This window comes from Pediculus humanus, genomic scaffold (genome assembly GCF_000006295.1).
Source record: "Pediculus humanus corporis 1103172107562 genomic scaffold, whole genome shotgun sequence".
Classification (NCBI taxonomy): Eukaryota; Metazoa; Arthropoda; class Insecta; order Psocodea; family Pediculidae; genus Pediculus; species Pediculus humanus.
The window spans coordinates 303,666-328,307 of record NW_002987177.1 but is presented as its reverse complement, the minus strand read 5'-3'; the positions used below and the strand labels follow the sequence as shown (position 1 = coordinate 328,307).

Genomic DNA, 24,642 nt, shown 5'->3' with positions numbered 1-24,642 from the left:
TTTTTAAAATAATTTTCTATATACCTTATTATCATTATTATTATTAATTATTTTTTACCGGATAAATAATAAATCGAATAATTAATAAATAAATAAATAAATAAAATCACCGACGAAACCGTGTTATTATTATTATTAATCACAAAAATATTACAAAGGATTCCAGTAAGTAATACTTTTTTATTTTTCTTCTTCATATTATTATTATTACTTATTTCGCATTAAAAAAATTATTATTATTATTATTATTATTAGTGGATTTTGATTGACGTTTATACGATAATAAAAAATAATAATAATAATATCATATTATCAAAAATATACAAATAATTATTAAAAAAAAAGGGCACAAACGATTCGTAGAATTTCGTATCGATATTGTTATTATTATTATTATTTTATAAAAATTAATGTGTGATAATAATAATATTAATTCTGTATTATACACGTGTATATATATACTCGTATAAACAAAATGGCGATCTCATGTAAATTTTTATTAATATATATAAATAAGTTTCCGACGGAAAATAATTTTTATCACAATCTCATACGCCGCAATAATAATAATTATTATTATCATTATTATTATTATTATTAATATTTTTTTATTTTAAGGGATGATAAACGTGCGTTTAGTATAATATTAATGTTAGTATAATATTTTGTCGCTGTAATAAATAACGTGTATTAATATTATTATTATTATTAAAAGTTGCTAGAGAGAGAGAGAGAGAGAAAGAGAGCGAAAAAAAACGTTCGGCCGATTATTATTATTATTATCAACGGTACCCGTGGGAAAATTTTGTCAATTTCAGTCGCAAAAGGATTAATCCTTTGGGAAAATTTGTAAAATTCAAAATATAATATTTTACATAGAGTAAAAAAATTACGTGGCGGCGGTGGCGGCGGCGGCGTCGAAAAATAAAACAAAAATAATAATAATAATAAGTTTGAACGGTAACAACGCGTACCTGATTATAATTATTGTTTAAAATCCCTCCCCCTTCTCCTCGCAGCATCAGCATCATCGCCGTCGTAATTTAAGTTTAAAATTTTCATTTTCCAGAAATCGATAGAAAACCTAATCGGAAAATATTAATAATAATAATAATAATAATAATAATAATAATAATAATAATAATAATAATAATAATAATAATAATATTAACAATTATCAATTCGTTAACATCAACATTTTATCACGACAGAAACCATTTACGCGTTTTCCGGTTTTTTTTTTTTCCTGCCGGAGTTTATACTCGAAAACCAAACGGTTACATGTTGCCCCCTAACCGCCCCCCATTAAGTTTTCTACAAACGAAAAAGAAATTCGAATTTTTTGTTATTTCAACACGAATTATTCCCGATAATTCCCTTTAACTCTTCCTGTCGTCGTCGATTCCTGTCGTTACCTTATATACACACATTAATACACCCACCGATAGGGATCCTAAATTTTAAACGTGATAAAAAAAACGCGCGAAATAATTTTTAAATTTTTATCACGCGGAGATTTTTGTGACGACGAGTAAAAAAAAAAAAAAGTGACGTCACAATTTTAAAAAAAAATCCAAATAAAAAGCAACAACAACTGATGGATGGTTGTTAACTGGGGGGCGGTGGGTGGTAGGACAGGGAAGCGGGAGGGGAGGGAGGGGGGAAAACAACGGACAATAAATAATTTATTCGAAAAAAATACGAAAAAAAAGTTAAATTTTTTTTTTTTACCGACAAAACAAAATTTTTCAAACCATTAAGCATTCAACTTCTTCCGGTTGAAGGTTTTTATAATTCCGGTTAAAGGCATCGTTTGGCAATAAATCAAGTAAAAGCATAAAAAAAAAAAAAATTTTTTTTTTTTTTCAAAATCTGACCAAAATATTGTTTTATAAAATTTATTATTTATTACGTTTTTTTTTTATTTTATTACGGTCGGTTGTTTGTTCGTTTGTTTGTTTGTTTGTTTCTGTTAAAACGATTAAAATAAAAATGTTTATGTTATAAATAAATCATTTAATTAAAAAAAAATTTTTTTTTGGGGTAAAATGTCCGAAATTGTAAGAACTATTTTTTTATGTGTGTGTTTGTTGTCGTTTGTTGTTGTTTATCATTTTATTACTGTCGGAGAGAGAGAGAGAGAGAGAGAGAGAGAGAGAGAGAACGTTTATAGTTTTTTACTGAAAATTAAGAAAACTTTCGAGCGTCGGGTACGATTTTATTTATTTGATTGTTTGTACGAAAGAAACGAAATTTGATAAATTGTTATTTGTTTGTTCTACCGGTTGTTTCTGTAGATTTAAACGATTTTATGTCTAAAAGTGTTCTTTTTGAGTACCCGAATACCATTTCCGGTAATTTCATTTTTTTTTTTTTCCATTCGATAAAAATATTTTCCATCAGTTTAATTCATTTACTTACCATTTTCGACGACAACAACAACAGAAACAAACGACGACAAACGTCATCATAATTAACAACCAGACTTTTAAAAATAATTTTTAAATTTGCACAGGTGTCAAAGTCGCGCGGGATTTTTTTTTCCTTTTCTTTTCGCACAGGTACGAGTCGAACCTGAAAAAACAAAAAAAAAAATTTATTTTAGTATCTTAACGGAAAAAGAACGCGTCGCGTGTTATTTTTTTACTTAAGTTTTTTTTTTTATAACCGGAAATAATTTCTATTCTACGACGTCATTTCGTTTAAATTTGTTGATAATTTCAAAATGGCGTCGCAATAATAATAATAATAATAATAATAATAATAATAATCGAAATAAGAAGAGGAAAAATTAATTGACCTAAAATTTCTAATAACCGTAATAAAAAAAAAACCGGGAAAAACGTAGAAAGGTAGCGGGGAGAGGAGAGGAGAGGGAAAAACAGCAGAAAAAACGTTAAGAAAACAAATAACGTAAAAGAAAACAAACAGACAAACAAACAAACAAAGAAAAAATAGAGTAAGATGAAAAAAAGTAAATAATTAATTTTAATAAAAAACACATTTGACGTGCAGGAAAAAAAATAAAAACAATTGTTTAAATATTTAGAATTTAAAAAAAAAATGAAAATTCGATATATCGATCATTTATTTAATCGATCGATCGATCGATCAACGACATATCGAATTTTTTTTTTTAATCTCGCGATCAGTAAAATTAATAAATAAAAAAAAAGTCGTTCGAATTAAATTTTAGTTTTTTGTTCGCATTTTTTTTTATTTTTCACAGACTGAATGATACAAGGAATTTTGGGGCCTGCGCCCCCCGTTTCATTACTCCCCGGTCAACAACTTGGCACGGCTCCTTCTCCATGGCCGACTGGAATATCAACTCCAGATGACATGCCACACAAAGGTAATTTTTATTTTTATTATTTTTACTCCTTTCCCGGTCCCGTATTCCCAATACGTAATAAAATTATTTTCGTGTCATTAGAAATTTTTTTTTTTTTTTTTGAGTTATCTAAAAATTTAAACCTGAAAAATTTTCTTTTATGACGTCATAAACCTTTCTATTTAAATTTTCGTATAATTGTTTGTGTCGTTGCGGTGCAAACGCGTCGCACATATTTTTTTTTTTTTTTAAATTTGCTGTTTTTCATTTTCTTCTTTTTTTAACTTTTTCTTATTTTTTTACCACACACTTGTCTAAACACAACAACAAACAAACAAACAAACACAGAAAACATTTTTTTTGTCTTAAAATTTTTTTTGCGAGTTTTTTTTTTAGTTTTTTCCAACCGGATATTTTTTGTGATAAAACCGAAAAATTTGTCGAATTGTTTAAATTATCTAAAATCACGAGTCAATACGAGTTTGTTTAAATAAAAAAATAATAATAATAAGTGACGTCACACAGAAAAAAAATTTTCACGGTGACAATTATGGCGATCGACACACGCATATTGGATTTGATTTTTTGTATTTTTTTTTTTTTTTGTTTTGCCATTTATCGCGGCTTATCTTTCACACGTTGATTTTTTATAATGGAAAAGGGTAACGCACACACGCACGCACACACACAATAAGAGGGAGAGAGATAGAGAGAGATGAAAAAAAAACTCAATTTAGATGTGAAATCTGTCGCGTAGAAAAAAAGAATCGACATTAAAACGGTGACATTGTCGTCGTCGTCGTCATTTTTCCTGTCGGTAAAATTTTCAATGGGGTAAAAATAAAAATTGGGGCCTTATTTTAAAGGGGTTAATGGTTCCGATATGACGCCAAGAATTTTGAATATATATATTTTTTAAACCCCTTAAAAAAATTTCATCTTCATTATCATCTTTTTCTTTTATAAAACGTTTAAATGATTTCATTTGTAAAAACTTTATTAATATATATACATAGTTTTCTCGTTCGGAAAAAACCGTTTACGTTTATGTTTTGCATATATTAAAATAGGGTCTTTTAACGATGAGAAAAATGAGAAAAAAAAAAATTTTTTTTTAAATAATTCCAGGTTTTTGTTTCTTTTTTACTCCTTCGTTTCCTTTTTTTGGAAAATGACTGGATATTTTTTTTTCTTTCTTTCATCCCCCCTCCCCCTAAAATCTTGTGAGAATCAAATTTGTCAAAATGGCTATCTTATGTATTTAATTCTTTGATTTTTCTTTCCAAAAAAAAAAAAAAAAAAGAAAATTCGAAAGAGCAACAGTCAAAAAATTATAACGGTACGTTGATCCCAACGGAGGGATAAAAAGAAGGTATCACGTGTTTCCGTTACGTTTTTTCTTTACGAAAAAAGAAAGTCACGTGACTACTTTACTACTTTCAGTTTTTTTTTTGAGAATCAGTCATTGGGATGCTGCGGTTAATGGACCGTGCCACGATTGTCTTTTCAACCGTTTTTTTTTTCTCACTGACGATTCTCATTTTTTTGTTTGTTTCTTTTTCGTACGTTTTTCTTTTTTTTATTTGTTTTGATTTTTCATTACAAAAAATTGTACTTAATCTCCCCTCACCCCCCCCCCGAGAAAAAAATAAAAGTGATACGATGGCGGTCGTGAATTTGTAGGGTCGAGGGTAAAAAAAAAATTTTGGAATTTTTATAATCTATAAAATTTAACGCGATATAAATCATACGAGTATCATCTTCTCCAGTTTCCAAAAAAAAAAAAAAAAATATATACAAAAATTGTCGCATGGAAAGGATTCGATCGAGTTTTTACCACCATCACCAACACTTGAAGATGAAAGAAAAGGAAGAAGAAGAAGAAGAAGAAGAAACCACAGAAACGATTCATTCGGTGATTACAATCCGTGTTAAAAAAGGGGGTAGGAAAACAAACACGCGCGCACGCGGGGGGGGATAGGGAAGTGTAGAAGTAAATGGATAATGGAAGGTTTATTTTCCAGTGCGTGAAATCATCCCCCCGAGACTCAACTCAATTGACCCAAATGGAAAATGAAATTCAATGGAGAATTAATAAAATACACGCTGGAGGGAATGAAAAAGAAAAAATTTTTTTTCCTTTTTTCATTGATGTTTATCAGTTTAAATAAATAAATTTTTTTTTTACGCGACAATCCGTACCTGATTCATTCATACCTTTTTCTCCAGCAGGCACCACATCATCCCGCGTTCCCCCCATTTTGGAATTTTACAATTTTTTAAAATTATTTTAATTGTTTCGGGGAGAGATAAAAAAATATTTCAAGTTATCCACATCCACTTCTCGCAAAATTTACGTTCCGGTAAAATTTTTCTTTTAACCTCTTCCGTTTCCGGTCCCGGAATTTTTTTTTTTTTAAGTAAACCGCGTTTTTATTTTTTTTCTCTCTCTCATCTCGTTGTCCGATGATAAATTATTAAATAATAAATGCCGGTTTCGTACAAATGGTTGTTGTTGTTGTTGTTGTTACTACTACTACATTACAAAGATTTTTTTTTAACAAAAGAACAAAATGCTCTGGAATGGGGAGAACATGGAGAGAAAAAAAAAAAATTGACCGACCTGGAATTTTTAATAGTATTACATGTGTTTCATCCATTGTGTGCCTGTCATTCAGGTTTTTCGACGTTAAAAATATTTTTTTTTTTTTTCAAATAAATAAATAAATTTCAATTATTATTATTATCATCATCATCATTATTATCATTATCGTTTCGTTTGTTATTGGTCTCACCCCTGATGGTCTCAGAATTCGGCAAATTTTTCTTTATAAGTAAAGTGACCGGATATTTTTCACAATTAAACGTTTTACTAAAAGGTCGCCATCTTGTTTCTCCGTGAGAAAATTTTTGTTTCCGTTCGTTTTTTTTTTTTTGTTTCGTCCTGTTCAGAAATTTCCATTTTTGGAAAAATGATTTTCTTTTTATCAACGAGAAAATCGTTTTGTAAAAAAGAAAAAAAACTTATCGTTTCTACTGGAATTCTGGAGAAAAAAAAAGTATATCTCGAAGCGATAGATATCGAATCGAAATTTTGTGTTTACACGTTGACCACCGTTAAAAAAAAATTTTTTTCTATGTGTGTGTTTGTTTTGGGTGGTCAACATGTTTTTTTTTTCTCCTTACAGTCTTCTGCTTTTTAACATTCGAATGTGTGACGTCACAGTAATTAAATTTGATATTTATCCGATTGATTTGTTGTTGTTGTTGTTGATAAGAACTCGTTTTTTTTGGCTTGAGTTTTTATATCCGGCAATTAAATTTTCTCGTTTGTCCTTCCCCTCCCCCCTCTCTCCCTCTCTCTTCATTTCCTCGTGCTTACGTCATAAGTCGACAAAAAATTAATTTTTTTTTTTATTCCTTCGTTTAAAATTTCGGAAAAATTCCATTTTTCAAAGGAAGATACACAATAAAAAAAAATAGAAGAGCATGGCTTTAATAATAATGATAATAATAATAATAATAATAATAATAATAATAATAATAATAATAATAATAATAAGGTATTGAAATAACAGGTGTCCGTCGAGGGTTGAATGGAAAAAACATTCTATTGAATATTTTTTCAAAAAAAAAAAATTTTTAATAAATATAAGGAAAAATATGAGTGTTTGTGTGTTTGTCGGAGAGTCGTCGGCGTTTCGTGTGTGCGTGTGTACGCACTTCCACCCCCCTCCCCCCACACTTGAAATCCGCTCGTGAACCTTTTTATTGTTGCCTTTTAAAAAGGTTCTTACTCGTTGATACGGTTATTAGTACGGAGTGTAAAGAAATCGTCTCATCAAAACATTCAAAAGAAAAGGAAAAAAAAAGTAAATTTTGTTGTTTCCTTTCATTCAACTTTTTTTTTAAATAAATTATTTCCAGCGGTTTTTTTTTAAAGGTACGAAAGAAGGCGGTTTTCGGTTGTTGAAAACCTTTTTTTTTTGATTACAAAAGAAAAAAAGAAGAAGAATCTTTCTAGAAGTTTTTTTCCACAACTCTTGAAAAAAAAAAATTTTTATCTCCATCTCACTCACTTCATTCGATTCATAATTACGCATTCTCCCCAGTTTACGTAATAAAAAAGAAAAACATGGCGCCGGATGAGTAATGATAATAATAATAAAACAATTCCAGCAGAATAAATTATTGAAATCGTTTATTATTATTATTATTCGACACTACGACGATTTTTTTTTATTTGTTTGTTTGTAGATTTTTTCGTATAATAATTTATATATTGATTTTTTATAAAAACCTTGAAAATTTTCCAGGTACGTACCTACACCACGGGTTTTCGAAATAAATATTCGATATCAAAAAAAAAAGAAAACATTGGGTGGGTGGCAAACTAATCACTTTACAGGTTCCGCATCAAAAAATTTTATAAAAAAAAAAAAAACTTTTGTTTGTACGAAAGAAATTCTAGAAGATTCTAAAAGTTAAAAACTATATCAAATTACAAATACATATAAATTCTACATACCAATACGTCAGTCGTGATGATGATATTCGGTACCTTTCGGTATCATTTATGCTTGGTTAAATTTTTGTCATTTTCTCTCTATCTCTATCTCTCTCTCTCTCTCTTATCATCATTATTATGTTGTTGTGTATTTCTCTTGTTTCTCATCGATGGAAAACAAGTTGTCAATTCGAATGAAACCTAAAAGAAAAATTCTTTAAAAGTTTTCTCTTCGTTTTCTTTTTGTACCTTTTTATGCGTCGACGCACAAGCACTCACACGCACAATCAACCCTTCCGCCATATTTGATAATAAAAAAAAAAAATTGTAGATGATAATTTATTGTTTGTAGTTTCGTATTTCGATGCAGGGCACAGCGGTGTTAATCAACTGGGGGGAGTTTTCGTGGGAGGTAGACCACTCCCTGATTCAACGAGGCAGAAGATAGTAGAACTAGCTCATTCCGGTGCTAGACCTTGTGATATATCAAGAATTCTTCAAGTATCTAACGGCTGTGTATCGAAAATATTAGGACGGTAAGTACCACCACCACCATCGATCGGTTATTTAATTACGACACCACTTGAATTTTCCTTCCCCCCCTTATATCGATGGTAAAAATCCACTCGTGACACCACTCGGTTGTTAAACACCGGTTAAAATTAATTTAAAATTGTTTTTTTTTTTTTTTTGGATTTAGGTACTACGAAACTGGTTCGATAAGACCTAGAGCCATTGGTGGTTCTAAACCAAGAGTTGCCACGACGGAAGTAGTTTCAAAAATATCACAATTTAAAAGGGAATGCCCATCGATATTTGCATGGGAAATAAGAGACAGATTGTTACAGGAAGGAATATGTACAAACGATAACATTCCAAGCGTAAGTTTTTCACTTTTTCACTTTTCTGACGTCATCATCGTAACGAACTATTTTTTTTTTTTACTGCCACGTCAAAAAATTTTAGGAAATAAAATTGAGTAAAAAAAAAAAACAAATTGAAAAGGGAAAAAAAATAAATAAAATGTGGCGAAAAATGGCGCACGAGAAAAAAGTAACGACGGTCCCTCGTTTCGAAAATTTTCTAACATTTTTCATGCATTATGGATGAGATGATTTTCTTTTCTATCTTGAGGGGGGGGAAGCGCGGTGTCGGTTTTTACTACCGACACTTTTTTTTTCAATGAATCGTTTTCCTTTTTTCCTTTTCTTTCCTTTCCCTTTTCTTCGTTACACTTTCGTCCTTTTATTTAAACGATGATGATCATAATAATACTAACAACTTTTGAAAAGAGGAAAACATTTATCGTTTTCCCAGAAAAAAAAAAAAACGTTTTCCAAATCGTAACCTTAACATACTAAAAAAAAAAAAAAAATTTATTTAAATTATATTCTAACTTCCGGTTTCCGGTTTTATAAAAAAAAAAAAAAAAAATTAAAACTTTTTCATTTATTTTCATTTCCGTACCTGATGATCGTCATCATAAAAAAAAAAAAAATTCTTTTACAAACTTTTTTTTTTCCAATCTTTTTTTAATAATAATAATGATGATGATGATAATAATAATAATGATAATTAACGTCGTTTGTTGAAGAGAAAAAAAAAAAATTTTTTTTTTTAAAACAACAAACAAAAATTTTTTTTTTTTTTTTGTTCTCCCCGAATGGATTTTCTTTTATCCAGTTTCTTTTATCTTTTTAGTGTTTGTTGTTGTTTGTTGTTGTTTAGTATCATCATCATCATCGTCATGGAAGATTTTCTTCTAGTTTTCCAGAGCTTAATTTTCTTTCTTTTTTTTTTTCTCATTAAAAAAAATCGTTTCGAGTCGTGAGAAAAAAATGTAATCGTTTAATACGATAATGAGAATTTTGATTTTGTTTGTTTGTTCGTTTGTTTATTAATTTTTTTTTTATATACGTACAAACGGACGTTTGTTTTATAATTAAAAAAGTTTTTTTTTTTGAAGGGGAGGGAGGGAGAGAAAAAGAATTTAACCGATGAAATCTTAAAAAAATAAACAAACGCGAATACTTCATAAAAACGATCAAAAAAAAAAAAAAAATTTTTGTTTGTTTGTTTGTTGTTTTTAAAAAAATTGGAAAGAGAAAGGAAAAAGATAAAAGAAGAAAACAAAAAAAGCACGTACGTATACAAACAAACAAACAAACAAATCAATTTTAAATTAATAGTTGGAAAAAAGGTTAAACGTGAAAAGTTTAAATTCCTTTAACTAAATTTTAAAACAATTTAAAAAGTCTAAAAAGAGAGAAGAAAAACGGAAATAGTTGAAAGGAAAGGAAAGGGAAGGGAAGGGAAAGGAATAAAAAGTAAAATAAAAGGACTGTAAGAATACGTAATGGAATTAAATCGAAAAAAAAAAAAAAAAAACAGGAAGAAGAACTTTCTATAAAAAAAAAAAAATTGGCAAATCTTTTAAGATTTTCATACGAATATTCCAAAAGATTTTTTTTTTTCTTAACATTTCCTTTTTTCCACCGAAACTTCCGCCCCCCCACAATATTCTGGTGAACACCGACGGTGGTGGTGGTTCGGTTGTGTCGAACGAACAAACGTTTGTTCAATGAAATTCTTAAGTTAAGGAAAAGCTAAGTGTTAGAGAAAGAACGGAAGTTAAATTTTTTTTTTTACTTTTCTCCTGACCTGTTTCCGCTCTCTCTCTCTCTCTCGCGATTTTTCCACACTTTCGCATCCCCTTTTTTTAAAACTTATTCCACCCTAATACAAAATCCCCCATTTGAAATTTTCCTTTTTTTTTTTTTTTAAGAGGGAAAAGAAAAGTTTTTCCGACCATTATTTGTCTGAATATAAATTTTACTTACTTTTCTTCTGCTTTTTTTTCCCCGTAAATTTTTAAATTCTTAGAGTTTCTTTCGTATATATATAAACATTTTCGTTCGTTTGTTTGTTTTAACGGGTACATCGTATTTATTTGATGGAATTTTTTTCAGGTATCATCAATAAATAGAGTTTTACGTAATCTTGCTGCACAAAAGGAGCAACAATCACAATCGGCTCAAGTTCCAGCTCCGTCCGAATCCGTTTATGATAAATTGAGAATATTAAATGGACAACCAGGTTGGCCGAGGCCTAATCCGTGGTATCCGACAACCGGCGGAAGTCCTTTTTCAAATTTACCACCGAGTATTTCTCCTGGTCATCATTCTTCGTGCACTATTTTGCCCGATTCCGACATTCATTCGAAAAAGAGTAAGTTTTTTTTACTATTTTTTTTATTTTCATCTCTCTCTCTCTCTCTCTCTCATCCTCTTACCCCCTCTCTCTTCGTGACAATTAACACGTACAAACTCCACCTTTTTTTTTTTTCTTTTTTTTTTTTCTCTATTTTATTTAAAAAATTTTTTTTTACCAATTATTATATTTAAACACAAAAGAAGGGAGAGAATGAGGATAGATCGGGATGAGAAAGAGAGAGAAAGATTAAAAAGATAAAAAGGGAAGTAAGTAAAAGGTGAATACTGTTTGTGGCCTTTCAACAGCAATCCAGCCCTCCGGGATATTTATTGTTTTGTTATAAAACGATACATCTCCAAAATTTTTTATTTTCGCGAGAAAAACAAATTGAGGGGTAGTAAGAATAATCTAATGACACGATCGAAAAATTTTTTTTTTCCCCCCTCCATATCTCGACGAATACAAATAATAATAATACTAATTACAAGAAGAAAAAAAAATGATTAATTTTTTTAAACGCGGGAGAAAAATTTACAAAAAACAAAAAATTCTATTTCCACGTTCTTTTTTTTCTGTTTCCGTTAAATAAAATTTATATGGATAAACGTAGGTATCGATTTATTAAACATATAGTTAACACCGATATAAATAAATTGAAAGGAAAAAAGAAAAAATTATAACTGGTAACGACGTGAACAATTGCAATTTAAAAAAAAAAAAAAAAAAGAGTTTAAGGGATGATGATGACTTGCCAAAGGGAAAAAAAGGAAACCCTATTTAACCCCCTTTTGGGTCATGATACTTTATTCTTTGTGGTACTACCACCGCCAAACAGCTTCGAGCGCGTACTACCTCTTTTTTCCCGTCTACTTCCACGTCTATCCGCCCATTTCAAAAAAAACGATTCCTTTGATACAATGTTACCATCACCACCACCACCACCACCTTGTTTTTATTTATACGGTTAAACTAATAAACAGTTTAAAAGGCAAATTGATTATTTAAACTCATCATCATCATCATCATTGTTTTAATTTTTAACCCTCGATTAAATAATTCTATTTACACGACTTTTTTTTTGTTAAATCCACGACGGTTTTTAATTTTATTTTTTTGATTTGTGTGTGTTTGTCGTTTTTTTTGTCGAGAAATTTTTTATATACGACCTTTTGATAATTTTCGATTACGCGTCGTGTAATTAGACGATTGTTAAAAGTATCTTTCGTACGTGTCAATAATTTCCCCCCCCCCGGTTTACTACGTAAAAGTTTAAAAAAATACCGACGCTACCGACATTTTTTTTCCGTCGTTTGCCCTTAGTTACCCATCGTAATTTTTTCGTCTTCCTCTCCTTCCCGAATCCTATCCCGACTTCGTTCCCGAGAAAAAGAAAAACGTTAAACGTTATTATCCGATGAAAGAAAGAAAAAAAAAAAGGAAGAGAAAGAGAGAGAGAGAGAAAAAATTTTCCTTTTTTTTTTTTTGTTTTACTAATCGATGAAAAGATGATGATTCGCCATGGAATGAAATGAAGCAAACGTCTGGAGTAAGTTATGAAAGCTCAGTGGTGGAAACAAAGGAAGGAGCCGGGGAGACAAAAATCAATACCCCAACCCTGTGACGTCACACACAAAAAAAACCACCCCTGTAATAATAATAATAATAATAATAATAATAATACCTTATTTTTTTAACTAAAAAATGGTGCGTACGAACGAATAGAGTAAATTTTTCATTGACTTTTATTTTAAAAAAAAAAAAAATCAAAACTGGGAAAAATTCTAATATTATTATTATTACACGGACGATGACGTGTCAGAAGACAAAAAAATTTTTTTCACGCGGATTTATATTATGGATTTTTTAACCCGTCGTCTACGCTTAATAATAAAATTTTTTTATTATTTTCCACTTTTGAGAGTTTTCTGAAGAGAACAAACAAAACGTTCAGGGATCGACTAAGGAATTTAAAAACGATTAAAATTTACGTATCGATAAAAAATTAAATCAGTACCGTAATTAGTATCATTTTTACTGTTATCGAAGAATTTTTCTGTTAATGAAAACAAGAGAGAAAAAAAAATGTCAACCTGTTCATTCATTTTAATTATTGTTCGGTAACAATGAAGAAAAAAAAAAAAAAACCATTTCTTGCATATTGTCAATTGACTCTCTCTCAAAGAGAAAATAATAATAATAATAATAATAATAATAATAATGAATTGCGGTGGTGCATAGTCAAAAGAGGGAAATAAATAAAGTGAGACTGAGAGACTGAGAGAGATGGGGGGAGGGGCGGAGGGAGGGGGAATGGAGGAACGGGGGAACGTGGAGGAAGGGAAAAAAGAAAATAAATAAAAGAATTCCAACGGTGCCAGAGAAAATTTAAAAAAAAAAAAAAATAGAAACAAAAGAAGAAAAAAAGAAAAAAAAGAAAAAATGAGTTCTCAAGAATCCTGCTGTGACTTTACCATTGTGATATTTTTCCTTCTCTTTATTGACAACCGAAATTTTCTCATAATGTTTAAACATACGCGCGTAAAAAAAAAAAAATCAGACGAAATTCGAATTCGAAAAACATCGATTTCTAATTAATTAACTAAAAACGATACAATCTACGTTTTTAACTTCCGGTCGTACTATGACGTCACACATTAAAATTTTCCTACGATTAAATGACGCACGCGTAATATAAATTCTAACTCTATTTGTCGTCTGCTATTGTTTTTGTTTTGATTAGTATTCCCTTCTTTTAAATTCTTTTAAAAATTACGTTATTATTATTATTATCATTATTATTATTATTTCGAAATTAATGAAAATTAAAAATGACTCGGGGAGATTTGACTGCTGAAAAAGGTTTGGGATGGGGCGAAGCAGCAGAAAAGGAACACATGCAAAGGTTGATTTGGTTCATGAGAAATTATGATAAACTCGTCGAAGAAAATCGAAAACCAAGAAAAAAATTAACCGAAGGGGTAAAAATTTTCCAACTTTAACATCGATATATCGATCAATCGATTGATCGATCCATCAATCGATCCATCGATCGATAAATCGATATATCGAAATTATCATTAATATTTTTTTTCGAAATATAAAAAGGAGTCGAAATTTTATTTAAATAATGCGATTCGATTCGATAAATCGATTAATCGAATTTTCGAGGGGAAAAATTTTCAACGTTTTTATTTACAAATTTAAAAATAAAAAAATAATTTTTTTTTCGTCTTATTTTTTTTTTTTATTTTAAATTCGTTTTCGGCGAGGGGGGGAGGGAAGAAAAAATGGGGGCTCCGGGTAACGAAAAATTTTTCGGGGGTTACGACAACAGATTTTCAATATTTTTCGACGAGGAAGTAAAAAAAGATTCGATAAGAAAATTTAAATGGTTTGAAAATTATTACGATCTTTGCTACGGTAAATTACCAAAGGAGCAAGTACCGAAAGGAGCAAAAGTAAGATTATTAATTTTAAAAAAAAAAAAAGCTCCTTTTTAAAAGGGAAGGAATTTGGGGGGTGGTGCGTAGGGTTCGGAGGGGGAAGGGGTAAAATTACACCGCTTTTATTTTTTGATTTAATGTTTTAAAAAATAAAAAATAAAATTAATTTAAAACGATTAGATACTATTGGACGCCATATTGAAAAAAAGAGCAGAAACGGCACAAAAGACTCCGAGATATTTTTACAAAAAGGAAAAAGATCCTGTTTTTGTCGCAGACGAAACTATTAATTTATCACCCATGAGACCCGTACCACCGGAAATACACGATCTCATTTATCAAGGTATTCCCTCCTCCTTCCTATCCCTTACCCCCCACCCAAGTTTCCTTTTTTTTTGGGGGAAAAATCATCATCATCCCTTGATATTTATAGGAATAAGTCACGAAGACGAAGGACGTAAGGGATATTTAAAAGTACGATACCAAGATGATCCGGAAAAGAAATTTTATCACATCGATTGTAGTAATTGGGTTTACGGTTGGAACATGAAAGATTTCGATTCTCATAAATTAGTGAGATACCCGAGAGTACAAATAATAAAACAATCATTTTATAGAAGAGGAGGCGTCGAAAGAGATCCAGATGATCATAGGGATGCTGTTAAAACCGAAGCTCCAGTTGCTTTTCCACAACTTTAATAAAAAAAACAAAACAATTTTCCAAACCTTAAAAATAATTTTTCTTTTTATTTATAATCATATCACGTGACGACGACGTACACAAACATACCCAACGATTAATACAAACTCACGTGGTCACGCAAAAAATTTACTTCCGGTTAACGAAATTTAAATTTTTCCTCTCTCTCTCTCTCTTTCTCTTTCTCTCTCTCATTAAATCAAACTTGCGCAAAAAAAAATTTCCCAAAAAAATCTCTACTACACCGGACCATTTTTTTTTGGGGGAAAAAAAAAAAACGAGCGGGAAAATGGGGAAAAAAAAGAGAAAAAACGGGAGGGGGAAGGGGAAGGGAAATTTATTATAAAATGACGTTAAACTCTTATATAAATCATTTACGTAAACGTCGTTTTCTTTTTTTTCCCTCCCCTCTCCCCTCTCCCCCGCTTTATTTTTCCTATGTATATATATATATTCGATTTAAATAATTACGACGGATTTTTTTTTTTTTATGTAGAAGGGCTCAAATAAGGGATGGAAAGAAGAATATCTGAAAAGCAAAGGAAATTATTAACACTCAAATGATTCTATTTCAATATTGAATAAAGGGGAGGACTCAGGGGGTGCTGTGCACAGACGTTCATTCTGATCTCTCTATCTATTTGTAAAAAAAAAAAAAAAAAAAAAAATTTTCTTTCTCTCTTCCACTCTCTTCCCCTCTCTATCTCTCTCTATCTCTCTTTCTGACTTTTTGCTTTTCGCTTTTCGTTGTTTTTGAAATAAAAAAATAACCGGAAACAACAACAACACCAGCAACAAAAAAATCGACTTTTTATTTTATTTAACTAACACACGTGAGAGGAGGAGGCGGGGCGAGGGGCGGTGGGGGCAGGAAGGAAAATAAAATGAAATTAATAATTATAATAATAAACCGCGGAAAAAAATAATAAGTAGTTTCGTACTCCTACGTCAATAATAGGGAGGTTTTTCGGTATTTTTCAACCCCAATAACTAACTAATGAAAGATTTACCCTGATTCGATCATCCCGTTATAACATCCGATTATCATCATCATCATCATCCCTTAAAATAGTTTTTTTTTTTCGGGGCTTTTGATGGGGATGATTTAAACTTTTTAAATCGGTATGGATTTAAGAATGAGAGAGAGAGAGAGAGAGAGAGAGAGAGAAGAGCAGCAGAAGTTATAAGAAACGTTTGATTTAAATTTGTTTTTTTTTTTTTTTTTTTGCAACATCGAATGATTTTTAATAGTGGAAATAAGGAGAGAAAGTTTAATGACACGTTCGTTTGTAAATGATAATAAGTGGTGGTGACACGTCGAAATTAAAAAATGACAAACAAACAAACAGACAGATAGACAAACGGGGGGAAAACCAACGTTTAATTTTTAAAAATTTTACGTTTTTTTTTTCTTTTTTTTTTTTTTTTGGTTAATTTGGTAACACGATTCGTTCGGGGTTGTTTTCATTTTTTTTTTGTAATTTTTAGGGGTTTTCGCCCCATTTAAACAAACAAAAAATAAAAATTAACCCCCCGCCAAAAAAAAAAAAAAATGTATTCGCTTGGAAATAATTAAATTTTTTACAATTATTGAGAAAAAAAAAAAAATTCAAAAACCAGATTTTTTTTTTTTACGAGGGGGAGGGTCGAAGGGGAGGACCGAAGGGGGGATGATGAAAATTATGACGTAAAAAAAATTTTTAAATACGTCACATTGTGTGTTTGTTGATGTCCGAATAATATTTTCACAAAGAAAAATTTTTTTTTTTTGTCTTTTTTTGTTTCATCCCCCAAAATCATGTAACCGGTACAAATCGTTTTAAGAGGGGGTCTGTAGTGGGGGGGAGGTTTGGTGATTTATAAAGAATTACCAAAAAAAATTTCCAAAATGAAAAAATATGCGATTCAATTTTTTTTTTTTAATTATGCGTTTTCATCGTTTAAAAATCATTTTCTCTCTCTCTCTCTCTCTCTCTCTCTCTCATTGTCTTACTCTTACTCTTTTTCTCTCAGCACCTCTCTCTCTCTTAAAGTTTCCTTTTTTTTTATTTAATTGCAATAAAAGAATTTAACAGTAGATAAAAGAATCTATGAAATTAAAATGCCGGACACACGTCAGGGTGGCGCTTGTAACAAAAAAAAATTTTTTTTTTATCAGAAAATGTTTATTAAAAAATTTAACCCCATCTTTTTCTCTCTCTCTCTCTTTTTACTTTTATCATTTCACATCCCCTAACTTCCTCTCTCTCTCTCTTTCTCTTTTTTTTTTCTAAAAAAAAAAAAAAACTTTAACAACAACGCATTATTATTATTATTTTTAATACTGAAATCATCCAACAGGAATTTCTTTTTTTTTTATTAAAAAAAAAAAAAAATTACATCGGCTCCCTATTATATTAAAAACAACCTTTCCCCTCCCCTTCCTTTCTCCTCTCTCTCTCTCTCCCTCCCACTTTTAGTATCGTAACCGTGTATAATTTTTAAGAATCGTATTCTTTATTTTGCGTGTTTGTTTGTCCATTTGATTCGGGAAATTTAAAAAAGGAAAATTTCTTTTAGTATATTAAGAAAAAGAAAAAAAAATTCTAGAATAATTTTCCGACAGGAAAAAGAAAAAAAAAGGAAAAAATAATTTCGGAAGGGAAAAGAAAAAGGATCATAACGAATACGAATTTCCGTTAACACACACACTCTCAATTCATTCTTTCCTTCCTTCCTTCTTCCTTTCTTCCTTCCTTTCGAAAACATTTATAAATATTTATATACACTTTTATGTGCCGTCGTCGTCGTCATCGTCGACGTCGACGTCGCCGCCGACGACGACAAAATTTCCTCGAATAAAATTCAAGTCCTCGATGTTAAAAGGGAAAAACCGAGAAGTAAAAGCAAAAAAAAAAAAGAATTCGATTTGAAAATTTTTAACCGTTATAATTATTACACCTGTCGTTTTTTGTTCTTTTTAACCCCCTCCCCCTCTCCCCAATAAAAAAACTTACCCCCTACCACCTTTCGAAAAGGTTTAAAAAAAAAAAAAAAAGTCGAATTCAACCACCACTTATAAAATAGTACAAAAGAAATTTTACCTCATTATTATTATTAATTGTTTGTCTCGATGAAGTAATTGAATATGTTTTGTCGTGGCAGTAGAAGTAGTAATAATAATAATAATAAGTAGTTTAAGTAGTTATTTGTAGTAGTTTCGAGTTGTTATTACAAAAAAAAAAAAAGGGATTTCGAATATTGTTTATAGTATCATTAACAAATTCAAAAAAAAAAAAATTTTTTTAATGTTCGTTCGTTCGTTTGTTCGTTTGTCGTTTGTTGTTTGTTTGTTACTTAAACCTTTTTTAAAAAGAGATTTCGCGTACGAATTTTTTTTTAAAAACAACAATCGATAAAAAATCTATAAAAAAATTTTTCTTTTTCGTCTGTTTTAATTTTTCTTTTAAAAAAAAATAAAAAATTATTAAATTCTAAAGACACGTCATTTTTTTTGTAAAAAAAAAACGTTTTTAAAGTTTTAAACTAAGAGAAAAGGTTAATATTTATATAAAAAACAACAAACAAAATTTTTAACTTCAAAGACACAATAAAATTAAGGTTCGGTTGAAAAAACATAAAAAAGAGATTTTTTAAAGTAGCGACAGGAGTGAGAGAGAGAAAGAGAGAGAGAAAAGAAAATAAGAAAACCGCCGGAAAATAATTTTTTGGTTAGCCGCCATTTTCTAATAAAGAATAGCCTAGGGAAAAATAAAAAATAAAAAAATATTTTCTTTCTCTCTCTCTCTCTCTCTCTAACAATCCTGGAAAAATTTATAACAGAAATATTAATAGTCAAGGTTCGGGCGGATGGTTAGGTGCGTGAGAGAGAGAGAGAGAGAGAGAGAGGGAAAAGGGTGATCGAAGGGGAGAAGAACCAAAAAAGAGGAGAAAAAGCAGTTTGTGTGTTCCACCCTCCCCCCCCAATTCCCTCTTTACTACTACTACTACTACTACTACTACATCTTCTCCACGTTACGGCCCCTCAGTTCACTCAACTAGAAACTCCTGATAACGAAGCCTACACAACAGCAGCACCAGCACCAGGAGCAGCAGCAGCAGCACCATCCTTTTTTCCTCTTTTCTCTATCTCTCTCTCTCTCTCTCTCTCTCTCTCTCTTTCTTTCTTCCTTTTTCTTATTTTACCTCTTTTCCTTTAAAGAAAAACGCCCCGACGCCCTTTTTCTATGCCATCCATTTTCTAATAAAATCCATTATTTTGTTTACCATTTTTTTAATATTTTCTCCTCTTTTTCAACATTTTCTCTCTCTCTCTCTCTATCTATCTCTTTCTCTTTTTTACATTTCGAAGATGTTTTTCCAAACTTTTAAAATCGGTTATTGTGTTTTTTTTTTTTTCTTTATGCTCCGTTATCATCGCTTTTGTCCCTACCACCACCACCACCACCATCGTCATCTTCGTTGTTTAGGGTTCGCCACCGCCACCGCCACCGCCACCGTCGCCGCCACCACCGACGACATTTTCTTTTCTTTTATCTACATTTCCTTTTACCCAACGGCTAAAAGTGTCGAAATATTTTTTTTTCTCTCTCTCTCTCTCTCTCATTCTAAAAAAAATTTTCCAGATTTTTGTTTGAGTAACACAACGCACAGCGTCGATTCGACACACACAATCACGTTTTTTTCCTCCTCGTCGACTGGAGAACATTCTAGAATGTTTTTCTATTTTATTTATTTTTTATTACTTTAGGGTTAATCAACATTGATCGGCTATTGGAATTTTTCATGGTGCATGGATTTTTATTACTTATTTTTATTACGATTTTCCTTCGAACTCAACTCAAAAAAAAAAAAATTCTCAAACGAAGAATATTCTGGAATTTTAACGAAACGATGACGTCATCGTCGACGACGTCTTTAATCGTTTGTCCTACTCGTGATAATAATAACGACATTGATAACAATAAAAAAAATCAAAACGCTCATTTATATATTTTCCATATAAAAAAAAAATTTTCTTCTGCCACTTTTTTTTCTTTTTTTAAATGAAAAAGAACACTCATTCAAATAAAGACGACAAAAATTTATTTCCAACTGTGAACATAATTATTATTATTATTATTATCATTAAAGAAAACGAATGACATGGGACGTGTAACAACTGACCATCCCTCATTATCCCCTTGTAAAACATTCAACCAACCAACCCTCTTAAGAAAAAAAAAAAATTTTTATTTCGATTTTGAGGTGAAATGAAATTATTACCACCACGACGACGACAAATAATAATAATAATAATAATAAAGAAAAATAATAAGAAAATGTAAACGGATGGATAAAATAGGGGAGGGGAGAAGGGGAAGGAGGATTAACATGGATGAACACGCATTTTAAATGACCGTGACAACCGGGATTCAATCTCAGATAGGACAAAAACAACAACAACAACAACAACTACGAACACCCTTCATCCCTTATTTAAAACCTTCATTCCCTTTTTCTATTGTTAAATATATATATTTTTGATAAAAATTTTTTCTTTTAACATTTCAATAAAATGTCAAATTTTATATTTTGTTACGGTGGTATAAATACTTAAACATATTTATTCATTTCCGTTTCCGGTTTAAAAAAAAAAAAATTAATATTCGTAATTTTTTTCGTTTAAAAAAAAAAAAACGATAATAAATAATAATAATGATGAAATTGTGTTAACAGGTGATTTGGAAGGAGCAACTTCCGACGATATAAGTTCGGGTGGTGATAATTCAAATGCCGGAAGTAGCGCCGGAAATCCGGAAGATGATCAAGCGAGACTGAGATTAAAAAGAAAACTTCAAAGAAATCGAACTTCTTTTACTAACGATCAGATAGATAGTTTAGAAAAGGGTAAGTTATTTTAATAATAATAATAATTTAAAATTTAAAAAAAAATTAATTCCGACGGTTACTTCCGATGGTTATCATTTCCGGTTTGTTTTTTTTTTTTTGCAAAATTTTAAAACGGATTTAAATCCTTTTTATTTAAAATAAATTTATTTATTACTTTTCGCGTCGATCGCGTTTAAATTAACGACAAAAAAAAATTTTTTTTCTAGAATATTCCATTTTTTTAAAAATAAAAAATATATATAAAAATTTTCTTCTGCTTTTAACGATTAGAAAGAATTTCCCTAACGTAAATATTTCTTTAAGTAATCTCAAAAAAAAAAAAAAAAATGAAAAGAATAGAAATAAAAAAAAAAAAAAAAGTCAATAAAAATCAAAGACTTCCTAAACAGAGGAAGAGGAAAAAAGGAAAGGAAAGGAAAGAAAAAAAAAAGAATTGAGGGAGGGGGAGGGGCGGGAGCAAATGGTGGAAAAGAATAAAAAAAAAAAAAAGAAAATTTTCTTTTATAAAAAAAAAAAAAAATGACAAAAGAAAAAGAAAAAAAAATGTGCGTGTTAAAGACGCCGAGAGTGTGCCATGAAAATTTTTTTTTTTTAACACAAAAAGAAAATTTTTTTCTTCTTTCTTTTCCACTCCCACCGCCACTCCCCTCCTTCCCTCCCCTTTCCCGTACTCCTACTCCCCTTTCCTCCCTCCCCTCGACTCACGGGAAAATGTATCTACCCACATACACACACACACAGACAAACCTCACCGGAAAAACAAAAAAAACACATGAAAAACTAATTAAAAAATGACGTCACGAACGTTGAATAAAATAATAATAATAATAATATTAATAATAATAATAATAATAATAATAGCAGCAATATACAAATCCTATGAAACAATTATTACAGAATTCTTACGGAATATTACAGAATTCGAAAGGACTCATTATCCCGATGTGTTTGCAAGAGAAAGGTTAGCCGCTAAAATAGGACTACCGGAAGCGAGAATACAAGTTTGGTTTTCTAACAGGAGAGCTAAATGGAGAAGAGAAGAAAAATTAAGAAATCAAAGACGTCCACAACCGGTCGAACCACCGCCATCTTCTCCACCGAGAGGAACCCCTAATGGCGGCGGCGGTGGCGGTGGTGGAGGTGTTATGAACGGTACAGGTTTTACAAATCCAAATTTATATACGTCAATACCACCGCCGATGACAATGCCGGGAGATTCGTACAGGTTATTATTATCATTATTATACGAAGATGATGATGATGATGGTGGAGAGAAAAAAAAAAAAGAAAAAAACTTACCCGTGATTTCTTTTTCATAAAAATTACAGTCCGATGCCACCGTCGGTATCCAATTTCGTTATGTCAAACAGTCATCATCATAATAGTAACGGTGTTACTCCGGTTGGTATGTCTGCCACTTCTTCGGCATGCCTGCAACAAAGAGATGGTACAGGATATTCGTGCATGAGTCGTCCAACATACGAAACATTATCGCTTACCGGAAGTTATCACGGTGGTAGACCATCGTGCAGTCCAACTCAGCCTTACCAACACATGAACGGAGTCGGTCATCAATATTCCACTAACGGAAGTTCTTCAACTGGTTCGTTTTTAATTTTTTTTTCGTTCCGAAAATGAAAACAAGTTAATAATAATAATAATCGATTGTATTTATATTTAATAGGTTTGATATCTCCGGGTGTATCAGTTCCGATTGCCGTACCTGGACAAACAACGGACATGTCTTCTCAATATTGGCCAAGAATTCAGTGACAATGGTGGAATTAAATAATTTTATCCTAGGGAAAACAAAAAAAAAAAATTCGCTCAATTTCTTTTCTTTTCTAGAAAATTCGAAAAGTTTTCTCTCATCTTTTTAACTCACCCGATAACTAAAACAAACAAATCATCATCATCATCATCATCATTATCATCATCATCATCGTCGTCGTCGTTATAAACAATTTTTTTCTTTTGAATTTTGTAACGTTTGACCTGAAAAAAAAAAAAAAAAAAATTTACGCTATAAAATGCCTTTTTTGTTCAACTAACAACAAAAAACTTTTTGTAATGATATGATGATAATGATGATGATGATGATGATAATAATGATGATAACAAATTAAAATAAACCGACTCGCGAAAAACGTAAAAAAAAAATAATAATAAATTCAAAAAAAAAAAAAAAATTTCGCGCCATTTTTTCTTTTTTTAACTAATTGTGTGTGATTTTTAAAAATTACAAAATGGCGCCGTCGGTTTACTAAAAAAAAAAAAAAAAAAAATATAAATATATATATATATATATACATAAATTTATTAATTGTAATCGATAATAATTAATAATAATAATAATGTAAGTTTCATTTTTTCATAAGATAATAATATTAAAAAAAAAAATTAAATGAGCTCAATTAATTATTATTATTATTTATTTATTTATTTATTTATTAAACAAAAAATCCTTTTATTAATAAAAAAGAAAAATAAAACAATTTTCTACGCCATAAAAAAAAAGAAAAATACAAATAAGTAATTTAAACGAGAATAAAGAAAAAAGAAACCCACGCGGGAAAAACAAAATGGCGTCCGAATGTTTTTTCCTTCTTTTGACCATCTCGTTAGAAAAAAAAAAAAAAAAAAAATTTAATAAAATTAAATAAATTTATAACGACAGGTGTCGAGTAAATCATCGAAACGGAATGAAAATATCTCTCTCTCTCTCTTTCTCTCTTATTTTACCTTGGAACGTTTTTTTTTTTTTTTTTTAAATTTAATTTCGAACGCCGCGACATTTTCTTTTTTCCAGTTTACAATAATAATCGAGGACGCCAAATCGATCGATTTTAAACATCGTTCGAAAACCGTTAAATTTAAAAAAAAATATATATATATATATATATATATGAAATATCAACCGATCGAATTCGACTTAAAGTATATTTATTTAAAAAAAATTATGACAAAACGATTCTCGTTATATCGATTATATTATTTTATATCGTTCGATATATCGAAATATTTTCTCATAAAATAAAAAACGTCCCATTAAAATTTAAAATATGAAAATTTAAAATGAATTAACGTCGTTCATCCATCTTGTTCATATTATTATCATCATCATCAACAAACAACAATCGATTAATAATGATAATAATGGTAATTAAAAAAAATACAATATTAACATTAAAAATAAATAAAAAATAAAACAAAACAAAATTTTTTCCCTTTTTATTTTTTTTCTCATCTATTAATATTAATAATAATAATAATAATAATAATAATAATAATAATAATAATTCATCATTTTAATAAAATACAAATAAAATCTTATTTTATATTTTCTTTCTTTTTCCATTTAAGTCTTTTTTATTAAACATATATATATATATATATATATATATATATTTATTTATTTATAGTTTACTTCGTTTAACATTTTCTCATATTAATAATAATAATAATAATAATAATTATCATTATCAATATTATTGATTTTAAATTATTAAATAATCAATCAATCACTTATTTATTTATTAATTCAACTTAAATA

At 29.8% G+C, this 24,642-nt stretch overlaps 3 protein-coding genes across 3 annotated transcripts; all 3 read left to right on the top strand.

Annotated features, from left to right (window-relative positions):
- Positions 1 to 7,910: 7,910 nt before the first annotated feature.
- Positions 7,911 to 11,312, top strand: Phum_PHUM217120 (Paired box protein Pax-6, putative; the record flags this gene model as incomplete). Its single annotated transcript, XM_002425688.1, has 5 exons — positions 7,911 to 7,917; positions 8,194 to 8,377; positions 8,542 to 8,722; positions 10,811 to 11,073; positions 11,258 to 11,312. The coding sequence occupies 5 exons, from the start codon at positions 7,911 to 7,913 to the stop codon at positions 11,310 to 11,312; spliced, it is 690 nt and encodes a 229-aa protein (XP_002425733.1).
- A 2,570-nt stretch (positions 11,313 to 13,882) lies between these two features.
- On the top strand, positions 13,883 to 15,196 carry Phum_PHUM217110 (uncharacterized protein; the record flags this gene model as incomplete). The annotated part of the gene is made up of 3 exons (XM_002425687.1): positions 13,883 to 14,032; positions 14,678 to 14,840; positions 14,931 to 15,196. 3 exons carry the CDS (start codon positions 13,883 to 13,885, stop codon positions 15,194 to 15,196), a joined length of 579 nt encoding a protein of 192 aa, XP_002425732.1.
- A 5,146-nt stretch (positions 15,197 to 20,342) lies between these two features.
- Phum_PHUM217100 (Homeobox protein orthopedia, putative) lies at positions 20,343 to 22,862 on the top strand (the record flags this gene model as incomplete). Its single annotated transcript, XM_002425686.1, has 5 exons — positions 20,343 to 20,382; positions 20,916 to 21,086; positions 22,008 to 22,314; positions 22,418 to 22,692; positions 22,774 to 22,862. The coding sequence occupies 5 exons, from the start codon at positions 20,343 to 20,345 to the stop codon at positions 22,860 to 22,862; spliced, it is 882 nt and encodes a 293-aa protein (XP_002425731.1).
- Positions 22,863 to 24,642: the final 1,780 nt, after the last annotated feature.